Source organism: Meleagris gallopavo, chromosome 3 (genome assembly GCF_905368555.1).
Source record: "Meleagris gallopavo chromosome 3, MGAL_WU_HG_1.1, whole genome shotgun sequence".
Taxonomy (NCBI): domain Eukaryota; kingdom Metazoa; phylum Chordata; class Aves; order Galliformes; family Phasianidae; genus Meleagris; species Meleagris gallopavo.
In genome coordinates, this window is record NC_139406.1 from 90,291,908 (window position 1) to 90,310,078 (window position 18,171).

The window sequence follows — 18,171 nt, forward strand, 5'->3', positions numbered from 1 at the left end:
ACCAATGTTTATAGTTGCTGCTAAGCAGTGTTGCAAAGAGCCAAGGCCATTCCCAAAGAAGGATCCAAAGAGCTGGGAGGGAACAGAGTAAGGACGGCTGACTTAAACTGGCCAAAGGGGTATTGCATACCATATGACATCATGTAGAAGGACTTCTGAAGGGGTTGAGGGTTCATCTCTTGCTCTATTCTGCTGCTTGGAAGGCTAGCTGGACATTGGCTGAGGGGAGTGAGCAACTGCTTGTGCATCACTTGTTACATACATATATATGTCATAATTATTATCTTTTTCTCTATCTTAGTAAATAGTTTTATCTCAACCCATGAGTTCTACTTTGTTTTTTTTTGTATTCTGTGCCCCATCCCGCTGGGAAGGCTGGGAGTGAGTGAACAACTGTGTAGCATTCTTATTATATAATAAGTGTATATATATATATATATATATATATATATATATATATATATATATATATATATAAAATTAATAATATATAATTATTATATATTAATTATTATTTTTGGAAAAAATTACATCAGGAAATATGGACATCACCTTACTAAGGCTAATGGTTGCTATTTCAAAACTAATTGCTGGCCAAAATAAGTTTCTGTAGACTAGAGCAGTCAAAGTAAAGTGCTACATTCCTTCCTACAGATTAGATATACTATTTGCACACAGCCAATAATTCAGCCTTACTGTCTCCTGATTGTGCACTCTTGGCCAAGCAGTAAGAATGCTTTCCTAATGCAAAAGACAGAAGTAAATGGAGAGGGAGATATAAAGTGGAGCCATCCAACTATGAATTAGAACACTACTCACTTCTGATGAGTCAGTAATTTTAACAAAAACACCATATGTATACCAAAGAAATCCAAAATGCAAGTCATATTTAACTGGGCTTTTAATTTATATATAAACAGATAAATGTAAAATTTGAGGTATAAAATTACCATTATGTTTAAAAAACCTCTTAGTTGCACATAATAAAAGATAATATCTGTTGTAAGAAATATTAAATACAGAGAGGTAAGACAAAGAATGCCAAAACAGAGAAAGCCACAGTGAAACCTGGTTCAGTGACACACGGCCATTAGGGAACATTTCTTGGCTCCCAGTTCAGCAATTTGCTGCTTGAGATTCCTGGAGGCAACTTCACTCTTCACTAGTTTGAAAAGGTCTTTATTTAAAACTAGAGTTTAAAAAAAAAAAAAAATTTAGAAACCTTCATTCTCTGTATGCCTTGGAATATTGAAAGACTTGGAAAGAACAAGTTTTCATTTCACTAGACCAGAAATATTTCAAGGCGGATTAATACATAATTCAAACAGCAAGACAAGACATCTTTCATTAATAAGCTCATTTTCAACCCTATAAAACTTCAGACAAATACCTGCACTTCCAGACCACCAAATCATGTTCCACATCAGCATTCAGCTATTGCTTGGTTCCAAATTGTGGTAGGGAACTCACTGTGAAATTTTCCTTTAGTAGTAAGGGGATAAATGCTATAAATACGTCTGACTGCTAGATTTTTCTGCAGAATAACTTGTTTATGATTTTTTACTATTTATTGTTAGCATTGGGAGAGATCTAAATAAAGAACAGCAATCTCACTGCAACAAAGAGCTGAGTTAATTTATGATTTAAACTGTCAAAGGCACGAATGATATTACAGCTGTCAGAAAGTTACAAAAGATTGTCTTATTTGAAGTCCTTAGCTCTGAGGCATTTAAATGTCACCAGAGAAAAGCTCTTATTCTCCAAACCAAGATAGCATCATCCACAGCTGGCTTTGCACTGGATGCTGTCAGCTGTCAGACTCCACTGACCTGTAACTCTCGGGTTAGCTGAACATAATGTACATCTGTTGCCTCTGTTGTTCCATATGATGTATCAGTTACATGTGACGACAGGAGGGGACTTCTTCACAGCTACATGAAGCACTGCCTCATTTATAACAAGTTGATTCCTTAGGGTACACTAAAACTCCCAAGGAGAAATCACTATCACTCAACTTTATGACTTCAATTCAATATCCTGACATCTACAGCACACCTCAAAGTAATGTGGGGGCAAAACCGAACCAAAACAAAAACAATAAGAAGAGGATTTTAATATTCTCTGTGCCTTTCTTAAGAAGAACAAACCCTTGAGACTGAATAATAATTGCAGTAGTTTTAATCATTCCAGTATTATGTTGGTGTTTCCAATGGTTTGAAACGTGATATAAGACACAAGAACAATGATTTCTCTGTGGAAAGATAAAACCTTACTACAAAAGAAAAATGCATTATTGGTTTTGATTTTGGTATCAAAAGAAAGACAAGGGCATATGCTGGTTTTAACTGACTGTTTTGCTTCTGTCATTATGAACCAGCTTTGTATTTTACAGCTTCTTTGATTATTCCCCTCCTGTATTTTTCTAGATGCCAACCCTCTAACCCTGGCTCTGCAGCAAAGCTCCCATTTGGCTATCAATCATCTGTATGTGATGCCCTACACAGCAGAGGTAAGTGGTATCACAGCTAACTTCCCTACATTAACATCAAACCACTACTTCAGAAGAGTAGAGAAGAACAAAAAGAGAGAACACGCTTATCACGCTTCGTGCTCATCTCCCTCAGTGCCCTAAACCTTGCTTGGTCAGCTGCTGTTTGATTCTGAGAGGTAACGTTAACTGATGAAGATCTTTTACACCTCTGCAGCTTGATCGACATTTTAATTCCAGATTCTCTCACCTATGCACTTGCACAAGATCTAAATATGGACTTCTTATGCCAGCGGTGAATCTTAAACACCTTTAAAAAAAGCTTAGGCATGGGGATGGGAATCTGAAAAGTAGGAAATGAATCAAACATCTGTCTACCATTCCTCCTTCTCCATTTCCTGAGTATGTGCCACTAAATGGTGGCCAAAACGTTCCAGTGGAGCTGTAGCCTTCCTGTAAGTCAAGGATGGACATTCCACAGGGTCACAGTAATGCTTCTTGAGGTCTGTGGCCAAGCACTATACATCTATACAGACGTACCACAATCTTAATAACACTTCCACACTGCAAATCTCCTTTATAGATAGTATGTATAAGTACTTAACAACGCATTTCCGCATTTCCTACTGAGACACTGAATCAATCCCTCAAAAGGATTTGTTGAGAGCCTTTAAAATAAAAATGTTCTCTCTGGAGGATGAAAACTTAAAAAAAAAAAAAAAAAGAAAGAAAGAAAAAAAAAAAGCGTAGTAGCTAACAGAAATTTTAAAAGCCTGTAAGCTATAGAAACAACACACACTACATTACATGCTCATCATCCTTCAATTATCTTGTTGTTTTCAACAGCAAAAATTTAAGTGCTTTGATCTAAACAGCAGCTACAACAAATTAGCTATTAAGTTTCTTCTTTCAGAAGTGATGATTGATATTTAGTGGTTTATTTTCACTTTTCAAAGCTACTCCTTCATAATTAACACATCCTCAGGTAATTTAAGATGGATAGTTTTGGTGACGAGTGGCCTAAATGGAAACACTGACAGTCAGCCTTGCCTTCAAGTATCCTGCCCCTGCTTCCCCGCACAGATGTGGCTGTTCTCACAAGCAACACTGCACAGAAGGATAGCTGAAAAAGTTTCTCTTTATGAATTCTACTGCAAAGTCAGCACAGCTACAGTCTTGGGAAAGTCAACAGCCATGGAGCAAGAAGTGAGCTAACTGTGAGCAAAAATCTGTCTAAACATCTGCTAGCTGTAAAAATAAACTTGCATTTTTTTCAGAGCCTTACCTGATACAGAGACTGTGTGAGACCTTACTCCTTGCTTCTCATTGTTGGCCAGCCTGTAAAACAGAGGTTTGAATCGCTGAATGCTGTACATTCTTCACAGTCACATACACTGTGAATTCATCCTAACAGGGCACCTACTGTAATTAGCAGGGCCAATCCATTTTCCACAGTGACACATTTTGAGGGGGAGAAAAGTCAGAAAGGAATCTACCACTTCAAACCCAGCTGGGGGAGTGAGAGTGGAGAGAACGCGTTACCTTTTAATTAGAAAGCAACTTGGCAACAACAGAACTAACTTCATGAAAAGCAAGAGAAACAAAACTGTTAAAAAGTTTTAAAGTTAAGCAGTGCATGTCTAAATATTGCCACAGTAGACAGCCTGATGGTCTTCCAACTTTCTGTATTCAATATTGGAAACAAATTATGAATTGAGCTCTTGTCTGTAAGCCGATTTATTTTACAGAGCAATTTTAAACTGATTTGCTTATCAAATAAATGAAGAAAAACAATTACAATTAAACTGTTTTAGCTATAGAAGTTGATTACTAACAAATTTCAATGAATTCTTCCAGTAGCTTATTTCACATACATGTGCATATATAACCATAGTTATAGTATTATGAGAGGAGTACAGCGATTTATGGTTTGAGAAATCTGAAATTTCATCTGCCAAAGGCAAATCTTTCCAGATGGTGTTGGCTAGTACTTTTCCACTTGACAGAAGACCATTCCCCTGCTGCCAGCTGAAGAACATATGCGGTGCTCTTGTTTAAACAGACCCAACATTACAATGCCAGTATTGGTAAATTGTCCCAAAAATGGGAATAAGTTTCTACTTCAAACCTTACTTTATCCTAGAAATCCCTAGAAACAGGAAAAAAAACCAAAAGCATTAAAGTGAAAATTCTGTAATTAGAAGGTTATTCTATTTTTCTCAGTTCATTCAAGTAAAAGTTTTCATCTCCTATGTGAGTGCACACTGTTTACCAATCTTTCTGCTTCCTGCATTGACTTTCATTTGCTTTTCCTCTCTGTTTTTTTTATCTCTTTCTGCACTGTGAGCAATCTACCACCAGGCTACTGAGGACTGCAGCAGGACCTGTGAAGGAAGAGTATTCAAGTAGCTTTTTTCTTGCTAAATCAGGAATAAATCATGTTCCACACTGCATTCAGTAGATTAAAAAGTAATAACAAAAATGGTAGGCTCACTCTAGGAGTTAAGGAAGAAACAGAATGAGGTGGCTGGATCAGAGTAGTACAGTTCCTGATCCCCAAAGGAAAAACAAAGAAGACACAATAAACTGCTACATTTCTTACAGCCTTTCAATCATTATCTCTAGCTACTGAATACTGTTTGATAAGGCTCAAGGAAAACAAAGAATTATTAGATGCAAATACCTTGGATACAGTGCCACCAATAAATCACTCAGAGAAAAAGAAATCAGATCTATTTGCCAGATACAGATTAAGATTTTCAACACATTTATAATTATTATTGTATATATATTTTGATACATTACTACATTAAAAAAAAAAACATCAAAAACTTTGCTCTATGAACGCTACTCTTGAACCTTGAGATTCCAACTTAGACTGATCCCATGATAGAAATATAATTTGAAAAACAAAAAGAGACATAAAAGATTTCTTATAGGAAGAAAATTTCTGTATTTTGCACAAGCAGTAAAGCAGACAAACAGGAAAACCAACATTGCAGACTTATCTACAGAGAGGCTGAAGTGACAATACACAGACTCTTAGGCATCATTCCTGTAATTAAATTTACTCACTGACTCAAAATAAATAGCCTGAATCCCAGTCAAGCTTTTTCCAAAATATCCTACTTTTGTTACTGTCAAGTATCACTGATGCACTACGAGTTTTCTTCCCTCAAATTTTATTTGTGGTATCTATAGCTTAATGCTGCTGTCAGTCATTTATGCCTCGTGGTTCCAAGTGACTGCCTGCTATTTGTCCTAGAATCCAAAGGCAACAATAAAAATTAAGCACGTATAAGAAGTGCCAAGTGTCGCTTAAACAAAACTATTTTTGAAAGCATTTTTTGAACTACATATATGTAAAAATAAAGTACTGAACTCACTTTGGTATTGATGGTAAAGCTCTTTCACCTTCTGTGTAAAGAAGAAGAAAACAGAATTAAAATCGTATTTCAGTTTCCAAATGACCTCTCTCAATGTCCAATATATACAAGGCTGAAATAGTAATCATCACAACCTCCAGGGAAATTGCGTTGACTCATAAGACCATTCAATACTTATATCAACAGCAGCACACCAAAACAGCTCATTTCAACTAGCAATGCACACATCCTGGCAAAGTCTTATCTGAGAATAATAATGTATACAGAATATGAGACTTTTTTATTCACAATAAATAACTCTGATAAATCACCTGCAAAAGGTATGACAGAAATCTCATCTCTCTTCTGAGAAATTCTTCTCTCATTTCCAAGACGTGCTACCCATATATTACAGTACACATGTAAATACAGTATATAAATATATACATATTAATATAACACACACACAAGAATACTGAAATAAATGTAGACTTCCAAACAAGACTACTGATATAAATCAACGTATACAGCATGTAATATTAACTTCACATTTGGTTGAAATTATACACCAGTAATGCCTAGAAGCCAGAGATGAGGATGTCGTCTCCTTATAAACAATCTCCAAATTCTCTGCCAATCTTTCTTTGATAATGGCCCTATGTATAAAAGCTTGGATAGAAATCAAGTATTCTGTCTCATATCTCTTTGATGAGACACTCATTACGTATGTGGAGAAGGAGGATGGGGAAATTACTAACCCTTCAGTAAAACACCAACAATTTGAAGTAGATCGAAGCATGCAGGGAAGGAGAGAAAGAGGCAATTGAAACAAGCATCTTCCTCCAAATCACTGTAGCACAGATAAAGTGTCCTGAAAGAAATGGAAGAGTGTGGACTTGGGCTGCACACCCTCCTCCCTCCCTACAAAACAAGTGCAGATCCTCCAGATCCAGCTACAAAGCTACCGAGTTTGGAGACTGGAGCAAAAAGAGACAGACTCAATTTTAATTGAAAGTGCAGAAAGGAAAAGAGAGCTGCACCTCAGGGTCAGATGAGGTTGCTGCAAAGGGAGATATAGGAAAGAAGGGAAACAAAGCTGTGATTTTTGGAGATGGCATAGTAGCTTTGCAAAGCATATGAGCAAGCACCTTGGATCTGGAGGGTGGAAGAAGGATAGCAAGTTCATCCAAGAAGCATGAGGCAGAACAGGACATAAAGGTACTGTAAAATGTTAGAGGAAATAACTTCCAGTAGCAAAGAAAGAAAAGACAAAGATCCAGAAAGGTACTGTGGAATGACAAGTACAAGAACCTAAGCCTGAAGGCCTTGGCATCAAAAGGATTGGAGATGACGGGTTATCCAAAAAACAGAGACCACAATGGGCACAAGAGGGATTCACACTGGATGGAAATAGACAAAAGACATCAAGCTTGGAGAAACAGGCATAATACTTCTGCCCAGCACCATGCACTCCTCGCTAGGATTGGGAATAAGACTCAGAAACTTAAGTGCCATCTGTATCTCCTGATACTTCCATCAGCAGTCAGTCTGTAAAAGTGTCCTGTATTCCAGCCTCCATAACATGGTAGTTATGATGCTGCTGGTTACTCCAACACCTCTACTACATTTGGCAATGAATTTAATGGTGAATCAGGTGTTACTGATGTAATAGACCTGCAGTATTACATCGTTTATAAAGGTTTAGGAAATGACACAAACATACAAAACTCCATTTTAACTCAAGATAACTAGAGTACAATTAATGAACTGCTATTCAAACCAGCTAACCTTGATATTGAAAAGGCAGTTCAATTGCATATTAATTACACACTGTTCAAAACTGTCTTCTAAAGATGGAATTTTTAATTTCCTCTTTTGTGTGTGTGTGTGGAACATATCAGTATCATATTTCAGGGCTTGAGAAACAATTCTGTAGCACAGCAGGACCTGAGTGCTTTGTTCAAAGATTTCAATTGCAGATAAGATTGTTTCTTTCTCCTGTGTACAGACTCCAATCCCTCTAAAAAGAGAGAAACACAATATAGGTGGCAATTGGCAGTGTAAGCTGAAGTCACTTGCTACATATCAGAAAAGATCTAAAGAGAAATAAACACGAAATCTAACTTTCCAGGGCAATATTAAGTTCCTTAAACATATCTCCCACTCTGCTTCTGCAACTCCCAACCTCACTTACTGAACAGCATCTCACTGATGTACAAAAAATAAAGCAAGGATCATATCGTAACATCTCTCAACAAAATCCTGATTCTACTTGTCAAGAAACTCATTTATGGATTTTATGAGATAAGGAGGATGTGAAGAGGAGAGGTGGAATTACATAGGTAACAAGTAATAACATGGAGGGATACGGACTGATCTGAGATTAAACAAGCATTTCGTAAGACTTCGGAGTTTGTGATTTGATTAGCATTCTGTTAGTTACATTTATGTTTTCATGATTGTTTGCTTTAAGAAAGCTGTTGTATTTTCAACTTCAGCCACAGAAAGAAGGGACATTAAAAAGCTGAGCACAGCAGACAACAAGAAGAATCAACAGCTCTAAAATGGGCAAGACATAAATGGCAGACTAACTGCTCTAAACACAAAAATCTAATTCTGATGATGCTGAAATGAAGAACTGTGATGGAATTGGAGAAAGGCAGTGTGCGTGAAATGCCACCTGGTGCAGCACTGCATTCAGCTATGAAGCCCCCAATGTGACACTGACCTGCTGGAGCAGACAGATCTAGCGGATGGCCACGAGGATGATCAGAGAGATGGAGCACCTTTCCTATAGAGACAAGCTGAGAGAGTTGGGGTTGCTCAGATTGGAAAAGAGGAGGCTCCAGGAAGACTTTATAGTGGTCCTCCAGTATCTAAAATGAGTCTACAGGAAAGGTGAAGAGGGACTCTTTCTCAGAGTGTAGTGATAAGAACAGAGGTAACAGCTTTGAAGTAAAAAAAGGAAGATTTAGACGAGATATAAGGAAGAAGTTATTTTCTGTGAGAGTGGTGAGGAACTGGAACAGGTTGCTTAGAGAAGCTGTGGATCCACAGAACAGTTCAAGATCAGGTTGGATGGGTACTTGGCCAAAAGGAACTAGTGGGAGGCATCTCTGCCCATAGCAGGGGGATGGAACTGGATGATCTTTAAGGTCTCTTCCAACCCATAGCATTATCTGATTCTATGAAAGTGAAAAAAGATTTGTCCAGTGCAATAAAGGTGTAAGAACTGTAGATAGATATGAGATTGTGCAAGAAAATGATGAGGATGGAGAGAGGAAAGTAGAGACTCTAGGACAAGTTGAACAAATGCTCACTTTCAGATTGGTTAAAAAAAAAAAAAAAAAAAAAGAGGCTGCATGCATGGCTTCTATGTAACTAAACCCCCACATTTTTCCTGTCCCTGGGCTGCAGAAAGCATGACTGATTTTATCCTCATTAGCAATAGAGCAATGTATCTGGTATATGCAGGACATAACACTGAACAACATCCCTTTGGCTGCCAGAGATGAGCCAAGTAGACAGTCACACACTGACAGGGAGAATAGGAAAAATAAGCATATCACAGAATCATTTTGGTTGGAAGAGACCTTCAAGAAAGATCAAAATCATCCACACGTCTCTTACATACCCTCAAGGATTGAGATTCCACTACTTCCCTGGGAAGCCTGTTCCACTGCCTAACCACTCATGAAGAAACTTTTACTAATGTCCAAACTAAACCTTACTGGTGCAAATTCAGGCTGCTTCCTTGTGTCTTATTGCTTGCCATTTGAGAAAAGAGAGCAGAATCTCCTCAGCATAACCTCCATTCCGTAGTTACAGAGCATGATGGGCTCTCCCTTCACCTTCTTCTTCTCCAGACTAAACAGCCCCACTTCCCTCAGCAGCTCCTCATATGTCTTGTTACACAGCCCCTTCACCAGCTTCATTGCTCTTCTCTGCACACCCTCAAGCACTTCCTCACCTCAATGACCTTCTGGTAGTGAGGGGCCCAAACTGAATATGATATTTAAAGTAAGGCCTCCTCGCGCCATGTACATGCTTAAACATTACTAAGTGATCTCACCAGATTAAGAGAAATTGCAGATAGCAGGACAGATTGTATCACAAAAACACAGGTTTCGTACAGCAAGCATGGAAGGTAATTTATGAAGAAACTTGCCATAAACACACCTATTTAGAATAAAGATAGAACGGGAAAGCTCATGGAGAGGAAAAAACACATCTGTAGGATCCAGAGTTGCTATATTATTTGTTTCTGATATGTTTCAATGCTTACTGTGGGAAGGATTTGGGAACGCATCATGGTGGGGACAGCTCTCCTACAACACTTATTTAGTGAGCTGATGATATTTGAAAAGAAGAAACCTCAGAAAAAAAAAATAGTTTTTTTAACTGGAAGGATTCTGTTAACATTTGCATAAGGAGGAATGTTCCAAAGTGCTATATAACATTCTTCTAAGTGAATTATTGTTTGTTTGCTTTCTGTTAATATATGCACTAATACAGATACCATGCAAATAAATAAACCTGCTCCAATACATGCATGGATTTATTTTGCAGTAGTGCCCAAAAGCAAACCACAGTGCACAGCACAGCTGAACCTAGCACAGTATGACAGAAAAAATATCAGAAATCTTGCCTTGAAAAGTGCTTGGTGAGTCTAGAAGACATAACAACTGAATGATAAGCAAGTCAGATCAGAGGGATTAAGGAATTAGAAAGAGGTGAAAATAAAGCACATTAGTTTTCACTGCCACTTGAAGCAACAGTAAGCTAGGACCCATTAGCCCTGCTTGTTTTACATGGTAGCTGCATGCACCATGGAACAGATTATGTTAACAAGGACACTGTAAATCTTGCAGAGATTTTGGTTGGGATAACCTTGATAGTGTAAGAATGGCATAGAGCAAAACAGAGTAGGGCTTGGCAGAGAAATGGCAAGAGACATGACTGGAGCACAATCAGTGCCACAATGAACAGCAATGGAAGATCGTGAATTGGATAAACAGAGCTAAGATTTCACAAAGACCTTAAACACCTGTGGAAATCAGCAGGCAGCAGTATGCTTTTGAATTAAGAGTATTTATGTGTAGATAAGAAATGGAAGCCACTCCATTTGCGAAGAAACAAGTTGACAATTGCATTGACAGCAGAAATTAAATGGAGCAAATTTCTGAAATATTATCAACGCTATAATGGCAAGAACTGGACATTGTCTACATTTGTCTGTCAAAGCCGACAAACCAGCAGACCATTGGCGGTACTGGAAGGAAAGTTTTGGGGAGTGAATAATGAAGATTGTAAGAAATCACAAATCACAATTTTTCAGAAAAGGTAAGAAATTGTGAATATTTTTCAGATAAGAACAGGCATAAAAGATGATTTCTCAGAGGTATAAAATAAACTAGAGAAGCAATGCCAACTTTATTGTTGGAAGAAATATAAACTACCATTATTACTGATGCTAGCTCATCCTTTTGGTGTTCAGTTTTGGTGCCAGTGGTTCACCATCACTGAATTGCATGCAATGTTGGCTAGAAGAGTGGAATCTGTGTTGAAAGGAATATCTTCCTTTGTATGGGGACGAAGTCAAATGACTAATGCAAATTCCAACAAAGCTGCGTGTTGGAGCTACCAGTCAGTTGCACACTTTAAGAATCAAAACAAACAAACACCCGAATTTAAGAATAACTTGAACAATCGTGAAGTGTTATCAAAATGTCTAACACCCTAAAATCACATTTCTTCATTACTGAACTATCAAGTTTTCACAGGGTTTTTTGCTGTTGTTTTTTTTTTTCCTTTGCTTTTTGCTTTGTTTTGACAACAGATGATTACAGGAAAAGTTCAGAGCCATACACAGGCAGGATGCTGAACAGAGAACTACGAAAGACATGAACTATGTCAATAACACTACCCCATCTGAACTACAGAGAATAAAATACCAGTAGTACAAGAAAGCAAAAATGTGGCTATTAAAATAAAAAGCTTATGTTCAGATTGTAGAGCTTCTGGAATGGCTTTGTGTATATTCTTGTAAGAGAAATAGGGAAGGAGGAAATAGTTTATTGTTTTAGAAACCAGAAATGCTGGATGAATTTCCGTAATCTCGAATAAGTACAAAAGGACAGAAATTTATATTTTAAGTGGCTTTGATGGAATAGATTTCAAAAATTAAAACTACTTGAAACTAGAAAAAAAATTCCAAAATTAATTTAATTATCTCCTTACATCTAGCTGTAGCTGAACCCTTATCCCAATGCTTCCGTCTTGTAGTTTGCTATAAAAATAACTACCCACCAACGTATAAAACCCATACTTTGCTTCAGCTCTGTTCCATGAGATAGGCTCACAAAACTTCTCTCAAAGTTTAAATAATAAAAGAGAGATTTTGAGTACCTGGGAATAGAAAATTGATCTTCAAAAATTACAACTAATTCTACCTGAATGATGCATTCTAACCAACATTTCCTGAATTTCTGCTTGGATACTGGTGTATCATTTCAAGATAACAGATCCTTGTTAAGAGTGCCTTTAATTTGCAGTGGAGAGACACTGACAGTCAGCGTTTTCCTTAGCAAAAATACCTCAAGTTTCCTTCTAGCAAGACATTCTCCAAATGATGACTTGGAAGCTACCTTGTGTCTTCTGTTCAAGCACAAGATAATCTATTAGTAGAACAGAGCACAGTCAATACCAGAATGGAACACCTTCTTACCTTTCTGTGGCCTGATAATAAAAGATTGCGTGGCTCCATTCACCAGTCGGCAATATCCGTCTATCAAGTCAGCCATATTCTCTGCAATGGTTAAGGATGGTGCTGTCACTGTCAGAGGCTGAAGAAGGAAAAAAACAAGGCACCAAACAAAGAGGTATTATTGTAGTTCCAAACATGGAGTAGAACAGCTGTGTCATTGCATCAGAACTTTACATACACTCGCAAACAGTAAACAGAAAAATGTGAATAAGCAAAGAACTATCAGATCCTTGCTTTACTTAATACATAGCACAGCTGAAAAACCCTCCATCCAAATGTAAGATCGATATGGATCTAGTCAGTGGCTTGCTGGGCAAACTTTCAGTCGATCACTGATCACTACCATGACTTTAAGGCTCCAATCATAACAACTACGTAGAAGCTGCTTATTCTGTAGAATAACATACCTTAGGTCATAACTGTATGCATTTTATATGTAGGCTAAACACAGTCCTGTGAACATCGAAAAATATACAGCCTTGCCTTCCATTTTGACAAAGAAATTTGAGGACAGATTTCAAGATTGCCCAAAAAATCATCAATTTATGTCTGTGACTCCATTTGCAGTCAATATAAATATATGACCTGCAAATTTTTAAATGCAACGTATACAGTTGCCATCAGATACCCAACACAGAAGTGATCATGTCCCTTTACCAGACTTTCCTAAGCCCTACCTCACTAAAGAAAAACATCCTTTCCTTCACAACCACACCTTATTCAAATCATCACTTTTTGGCAATATTCACATCTGTGAACAAGGATAAAGTATAGCAAGATTAAATATCATCAAAAAGCTCTGATGAACCTCTTGAGACCTTACTCAGAATAGAATAGAATAATCAGCCCAATGTATTAATTTCACAAAAACAAGGCCAAATATCCCACTGGTTTTATGTTTTTGATCTTTTCTTTCTGAACGTTTAAATAACAATATTAAAATTCAAAAAGTTTTGCTACTTATATATTAACTATATTGCATATTTTACGAGGGTTGCTCTGAAAGTAATGCCTCTTGTTTTATGACGTTAGGCAGTGAAGTCAGATGCAGATGTTGGGTACTGCAGCAGAGGTGCAATCTTCCCACCAATATTCCGTTATGTTTTGCTGCCATGTGACAGATGGCAGCAAAGGGGCAGTCTGACTAAATAGCATCTGACATGGAACTGTGTATGAAGCAAAGGTGTGTCACTGAATTCCTCCATGCAGAAAAAATGGCACCCTCTAACATTCACTGATGCTCACGAACGTTTATGGAGACCAAACAGTGTATGTGAGTACAGTGAGGCACAGGGTGGTGTGTTGCAGCAGTGGTGACAGACTTCGGTACATCTCCACTGGTGCACATTTTTACGAGTACAGCTTGCTCCTGTTCACTGCTGATGAAGATGCACAGCTAACAGCAGTGACTATGGTGAAAGACAATTTTGTAGTTGAGAATTTGCTATATCAAATCACAGAATCACCAAGGTTGGAAAAGACCTACAAGATCATCCAGTCCAACCATCCACCTATCACCAATAGTTTTCACTAAACCATATCCCTCAATACAAAGTCCAAACTTTCCTTGAACACCTCCAGGGTTGGTGACCTCACCACCCTCCTGAGCAGCCAGGGATATACAAATAGTGTTATTGTACTCTTTGCATCAGTTGTAGTTTCTATGCAAATAAATAGGTGGCATTACTTTCAGCGCAATCTACCTATACGTGGCCCAAGACAATTCCTCTTCACTCAAAGTGGCCTGGCAAGTCAAAAGGCTGGACACCCATACCTAAGGTGGTATCTTCTTTCCTACCCTTTTGCAATAATTTGTTCTTTACTCTAAAAAGTAACCCCAACTTCAAAATAAACTGAAATTAAGAAGGGACAGAAGAGAAGTGGAAGAAGTGACCCATACAGGCAAACTAACAATTTTATAACACTGATACTGGAATCACAGAATGGTTTGGGTTGCAACGGACCTTAAGATCATCCAGTTCCAACCCCTCTGCTATAGGACACCTCCCTCTAGACGAGGTTGCTCAAAGCCCCATTCAGCTTGGCCTTGAATGGTTCCAGGGAGGGAGCATTCACAACCTTACTGGGCAACCTGTTCCTGTGTCTCACTTCTCTCACAGTAAAGAATTTCCTCCCGTTACCTAGTCCAAATCTACCCTCTTCCAGTTTAAAACCATTTTTGTCACCACATATCCTTCTAAAAATCAAATATTCATCCTCTGCACAGATTTACAAACAGTAGATGAACTCAACTTCAACAGTAGATGAAGTCTTTGTACGCACATGTAGTTTGGCTGTCCTCAGCTTAAACTTGCGTATGAAAACATGAAGCATACTTTTAGGACAATATATTTGTCAGCTAGGCTGACAGAAGAAAAATTCAGAACAACGTTAAAGCCAGAACATGAGTGAGCACAACATACCAAGAGAGTACTGTAAATTAGGAGTATAAAAATTCCTTTTTTTACTTAAGGAATATGAAAGAAATCTAGTTTATCATAGTTGCCATCTATCATACCTCTGGTGCACCAGCTATCTTCAGTTGCAACATCCCTTTTCTGTCCTTGTCTTCACTGTTTGAATACTGAATAGTTTGTACTTGATTAAAATCTGCCAGGTGAGTTGGCTGCAAGAAGACAACAGAAAAAATGTCAAAATCAAAGCAAAATAGTTTGAATTTACTCCTGAAGCATATGTTTTTTTTGATCTCTGAATTACACTTTTCGAAGTCTGTTCCTCTTTCTACAATCACTGGGCTTTTCAATTTTGTTATTTTGTATTTACATATTCACACATGAAACCAAGTACCAAAGCTGTCTACAGAGGTCACTGTTGAGTAACTCTATCTACACGCTAAAGAACATCAGAAATAACTTCTTGGAGGTCAAAACCGAAAATTTAACAGATACCCACGTGGTATCTGCAGTCAGAGCATGGTTATGTATCATCAGACTGTTGTAAAAGACACATTTTTAGCTGGTTACAGAATTCAGCTCTCTAAATAGTTTCACTACCTTTGAACGCTTCTCTTAACAGAAGTTGGACAAACGCTCATCTTGCATCACATTTGTAAAGGTCCCAAACAGTTTCCTGACGCACCTTACACCATAAATACTGTAAAATGGTCAACATCATGCAATAAAAAAGCTGTTAAGAGCACAAATTAAAACAAATAAACCAACAATGTCGGCACAAACACTACATACCGACTAACCAAGTTTTTTATTTACGCTTTCTCTCTAGGAAAGGAGGGAATAATTTACAATAATCTACACTTTTCCTGTTAAAAAGTCACCACTAACACTTCAAATTCTAAGTGACCACTTCAGTGGGTACAAATTTGGTACATCTGGTACCCCAAATCATGAGTTAGTATCTGAAGAACAGCTTCATGTGTTGAATTTCCCAGCTCTTCTGAGTTTGACTTGAACATTAGATTTGTCATTCATCTTTGTGTGAAGTTCAAGTCACCACAGGTCATGGCTGTTAAGTCAGTAAGAAAGAGAAGAAAATAGAAATAAACTTACATTTGCACCCTTGTCTGTAAGGTAGCTGATTCCTTCCTCTGGGCCAATTGCCAGCTCCACTGAAATAATCCAGCTTGACTTCAAATTTAAGGAGAAAGATAAGGCAAATTTCAGCATGTTTAAAGGAACACTATCCCCCAGTGTTATCAATGTAGTTTTCAGTAATTCATCTCCAGAAACTTCTACACTCCTCAAACATTGCAAGATAGTAAAATGAAGTAGTTCTTCAAGTAGCAAAACTTCTGATGACAGGCCTCCTGGGGACCTGTTTCAATCAGTACGAGTTCCCATGTGTTCTATTTTACGTCTATATGAAAACTATATACTTCTTTTATTTCCTCTTCTCTCCTCATGGTCACTGATGTTCACATTTTAATTTCTATTCAAGTATCTCTTTTCATAGAAGTTGGAAACTTAAAGGCCTTTCTCAAACTTTATTTGAAAGTGGTAGAAATCAATAGGCATTAGAGAAAAGTTTACAAACAAAAGAGGCTAAGAAGTCTCATCTCCTCAGGAAATCAGGTAAATAACTGCTCAATTATCACAAATGAAAAACCAACAATTCTTATCAGACTAATAAATGTTGCTTTTTAAAAGTGAACTGAGAAAATCACAAAATCAATAAATATGTTATATATTTAGATTTTTAATATTTACCTACTCTGTTCTCTAAACCAACAGGCGAACTAAACAAGCAACTAACTGTATAACTAAGAAAACCAATGTAACTTTAAACTACAACAGTATCGTGGTGATGTAGCGTTCCTTTACTTACACCAAGAGCACACTTGAAGCATTCCTTGTCAAATCTGTACACTGGAGAGAGGATCTCAAAGAATTTCAAAATACTTTCTTCTCTGTTGAGGTTGGCAAATTGTCGAAATGTTTGTTGGATTAATTTTCGTAGTGTTTTGGCCTGTGTATGAAAATGTTTAAAAGTCAATTAGTTTACACTTGATCAGTGGTGGTGCATTTAAAGAGTTTCAGTTTTGACTAAACCTATAACATAAGAGAAGACACTAACCTTTGCAGGAACTACTTTTTCTACCTTCTTCACTTCTCCCAACATCTTAACGTCTGCCATTACAAAAGCACTGCCATCAGGACCTGCATCTTCCTACTATGTCTTAAATTTCAATGCCAATTCTCCTATTTTGCAATCACAGAATAGCTTGGGTTGGAAGGGACCTCAAGGATCATTTAGTTCCAATGCCCCTTGGGGTTGGCAACCACTAGATAAGGCACTAAATCAGACTGTCCAGGGCCCCATCTGACCAGTCATAACTGAGCCATAGCTTTATCTTCAAATCTACATACAAGCACCTCAGACTATACATAACATGCTGGGATTCTTAATGTATGGTAAGATCACAGAATCAGAGAATGGGTTGGGTTGAAAAGGACCACAGTGATCATCTAGTTTCAATCTCCCTGCTATGTGCAGGGTCGCTAACCACCAGAGCAGGCTGCCCAGAGCCACATCCAGCCTGGACGGATCGTAAGTTTAAGATTTACAAGAAAGCAAATTGAAAATTTATGTAAAAATTAAATATTGTAAATGAAATGTAAAAATCAAAACTAAGACTTATGAAAAGCCAAATATTTGCCTGAAGAAAGCTGCCGCTGACTTCACAATAAATGCAGAATCTGAAATGCAATCTTTTTAACATGCTCCAAACAGTGAAAAATCCCAAATAAAAACATCCTCTAGGCACCAGAATTCACCCTGACACCACCAACAAAAGTCCAACAGCTTCTCTCATCTGTTCTAATCACAACAGCATAAGGATGCTGTTTCAGTAGTGTAGAGCAAAGTTATTCCATTTCATCACTGCTCACATCACATAGTGCCAATATGTCAAAAACAAACACAACTATTGTTTTTGGTTTTTTTTTTTCGTTTTTTTTTTTCCTGGCCAAAGTTTGGACCGTGTCAAAAGTGACTGAATGGGATGTTTTAAGAAAATTACCTCTGGCAATATATATTTCTAATTCATCTTCCAACTTATAAGAATAATGAAAGGT

The 18,171-nt window shown here is 37.5% G+C and overlaps 1 protein-coding gene across 10 annotated transcripts in view; it reads right to left on the minus strand.

Annotated features, from left to right (window-relative positions):
- The window catches only part of PTK2 (protein tyrosine kinase 2), a 195,521-nt gene that overhangs the window by 56,805 nt on the left and 120,545 nt on the right, over positions 1-18,171 (minus strand). For all 10 annotated transcript variants that reach the window (XM_085221741.1, XM_085221740.1, XM_085221742.1 and 7 more), the window contains 6 exons: positions 16,922-17,062; positions 16,147-16,224; positions 15,138-15,245; positions 12,581-12,698; positions 5,875-5,905; positions 3,774-3,826 (listed from right to left, as the gene is read on the minus strand). In XM_085221741.1, the coding sequence (XP_085077867.1) occupies positions 3,774-3,826; positions 5,875-5,905; positions 12,581-12,698; positions 15,138-15,245; positions 16,147-16,224; positions 16,922-17,062 (529 nt within the window). The remainder of the gene's footprint in view (positions 1-3,773; positions 3,827-5,874; positions 5,906-12,580; positions 12,699-15,137; positions 15,246-16,146; positions 16,225-16,921; positions 17,063-18,171) is intronic.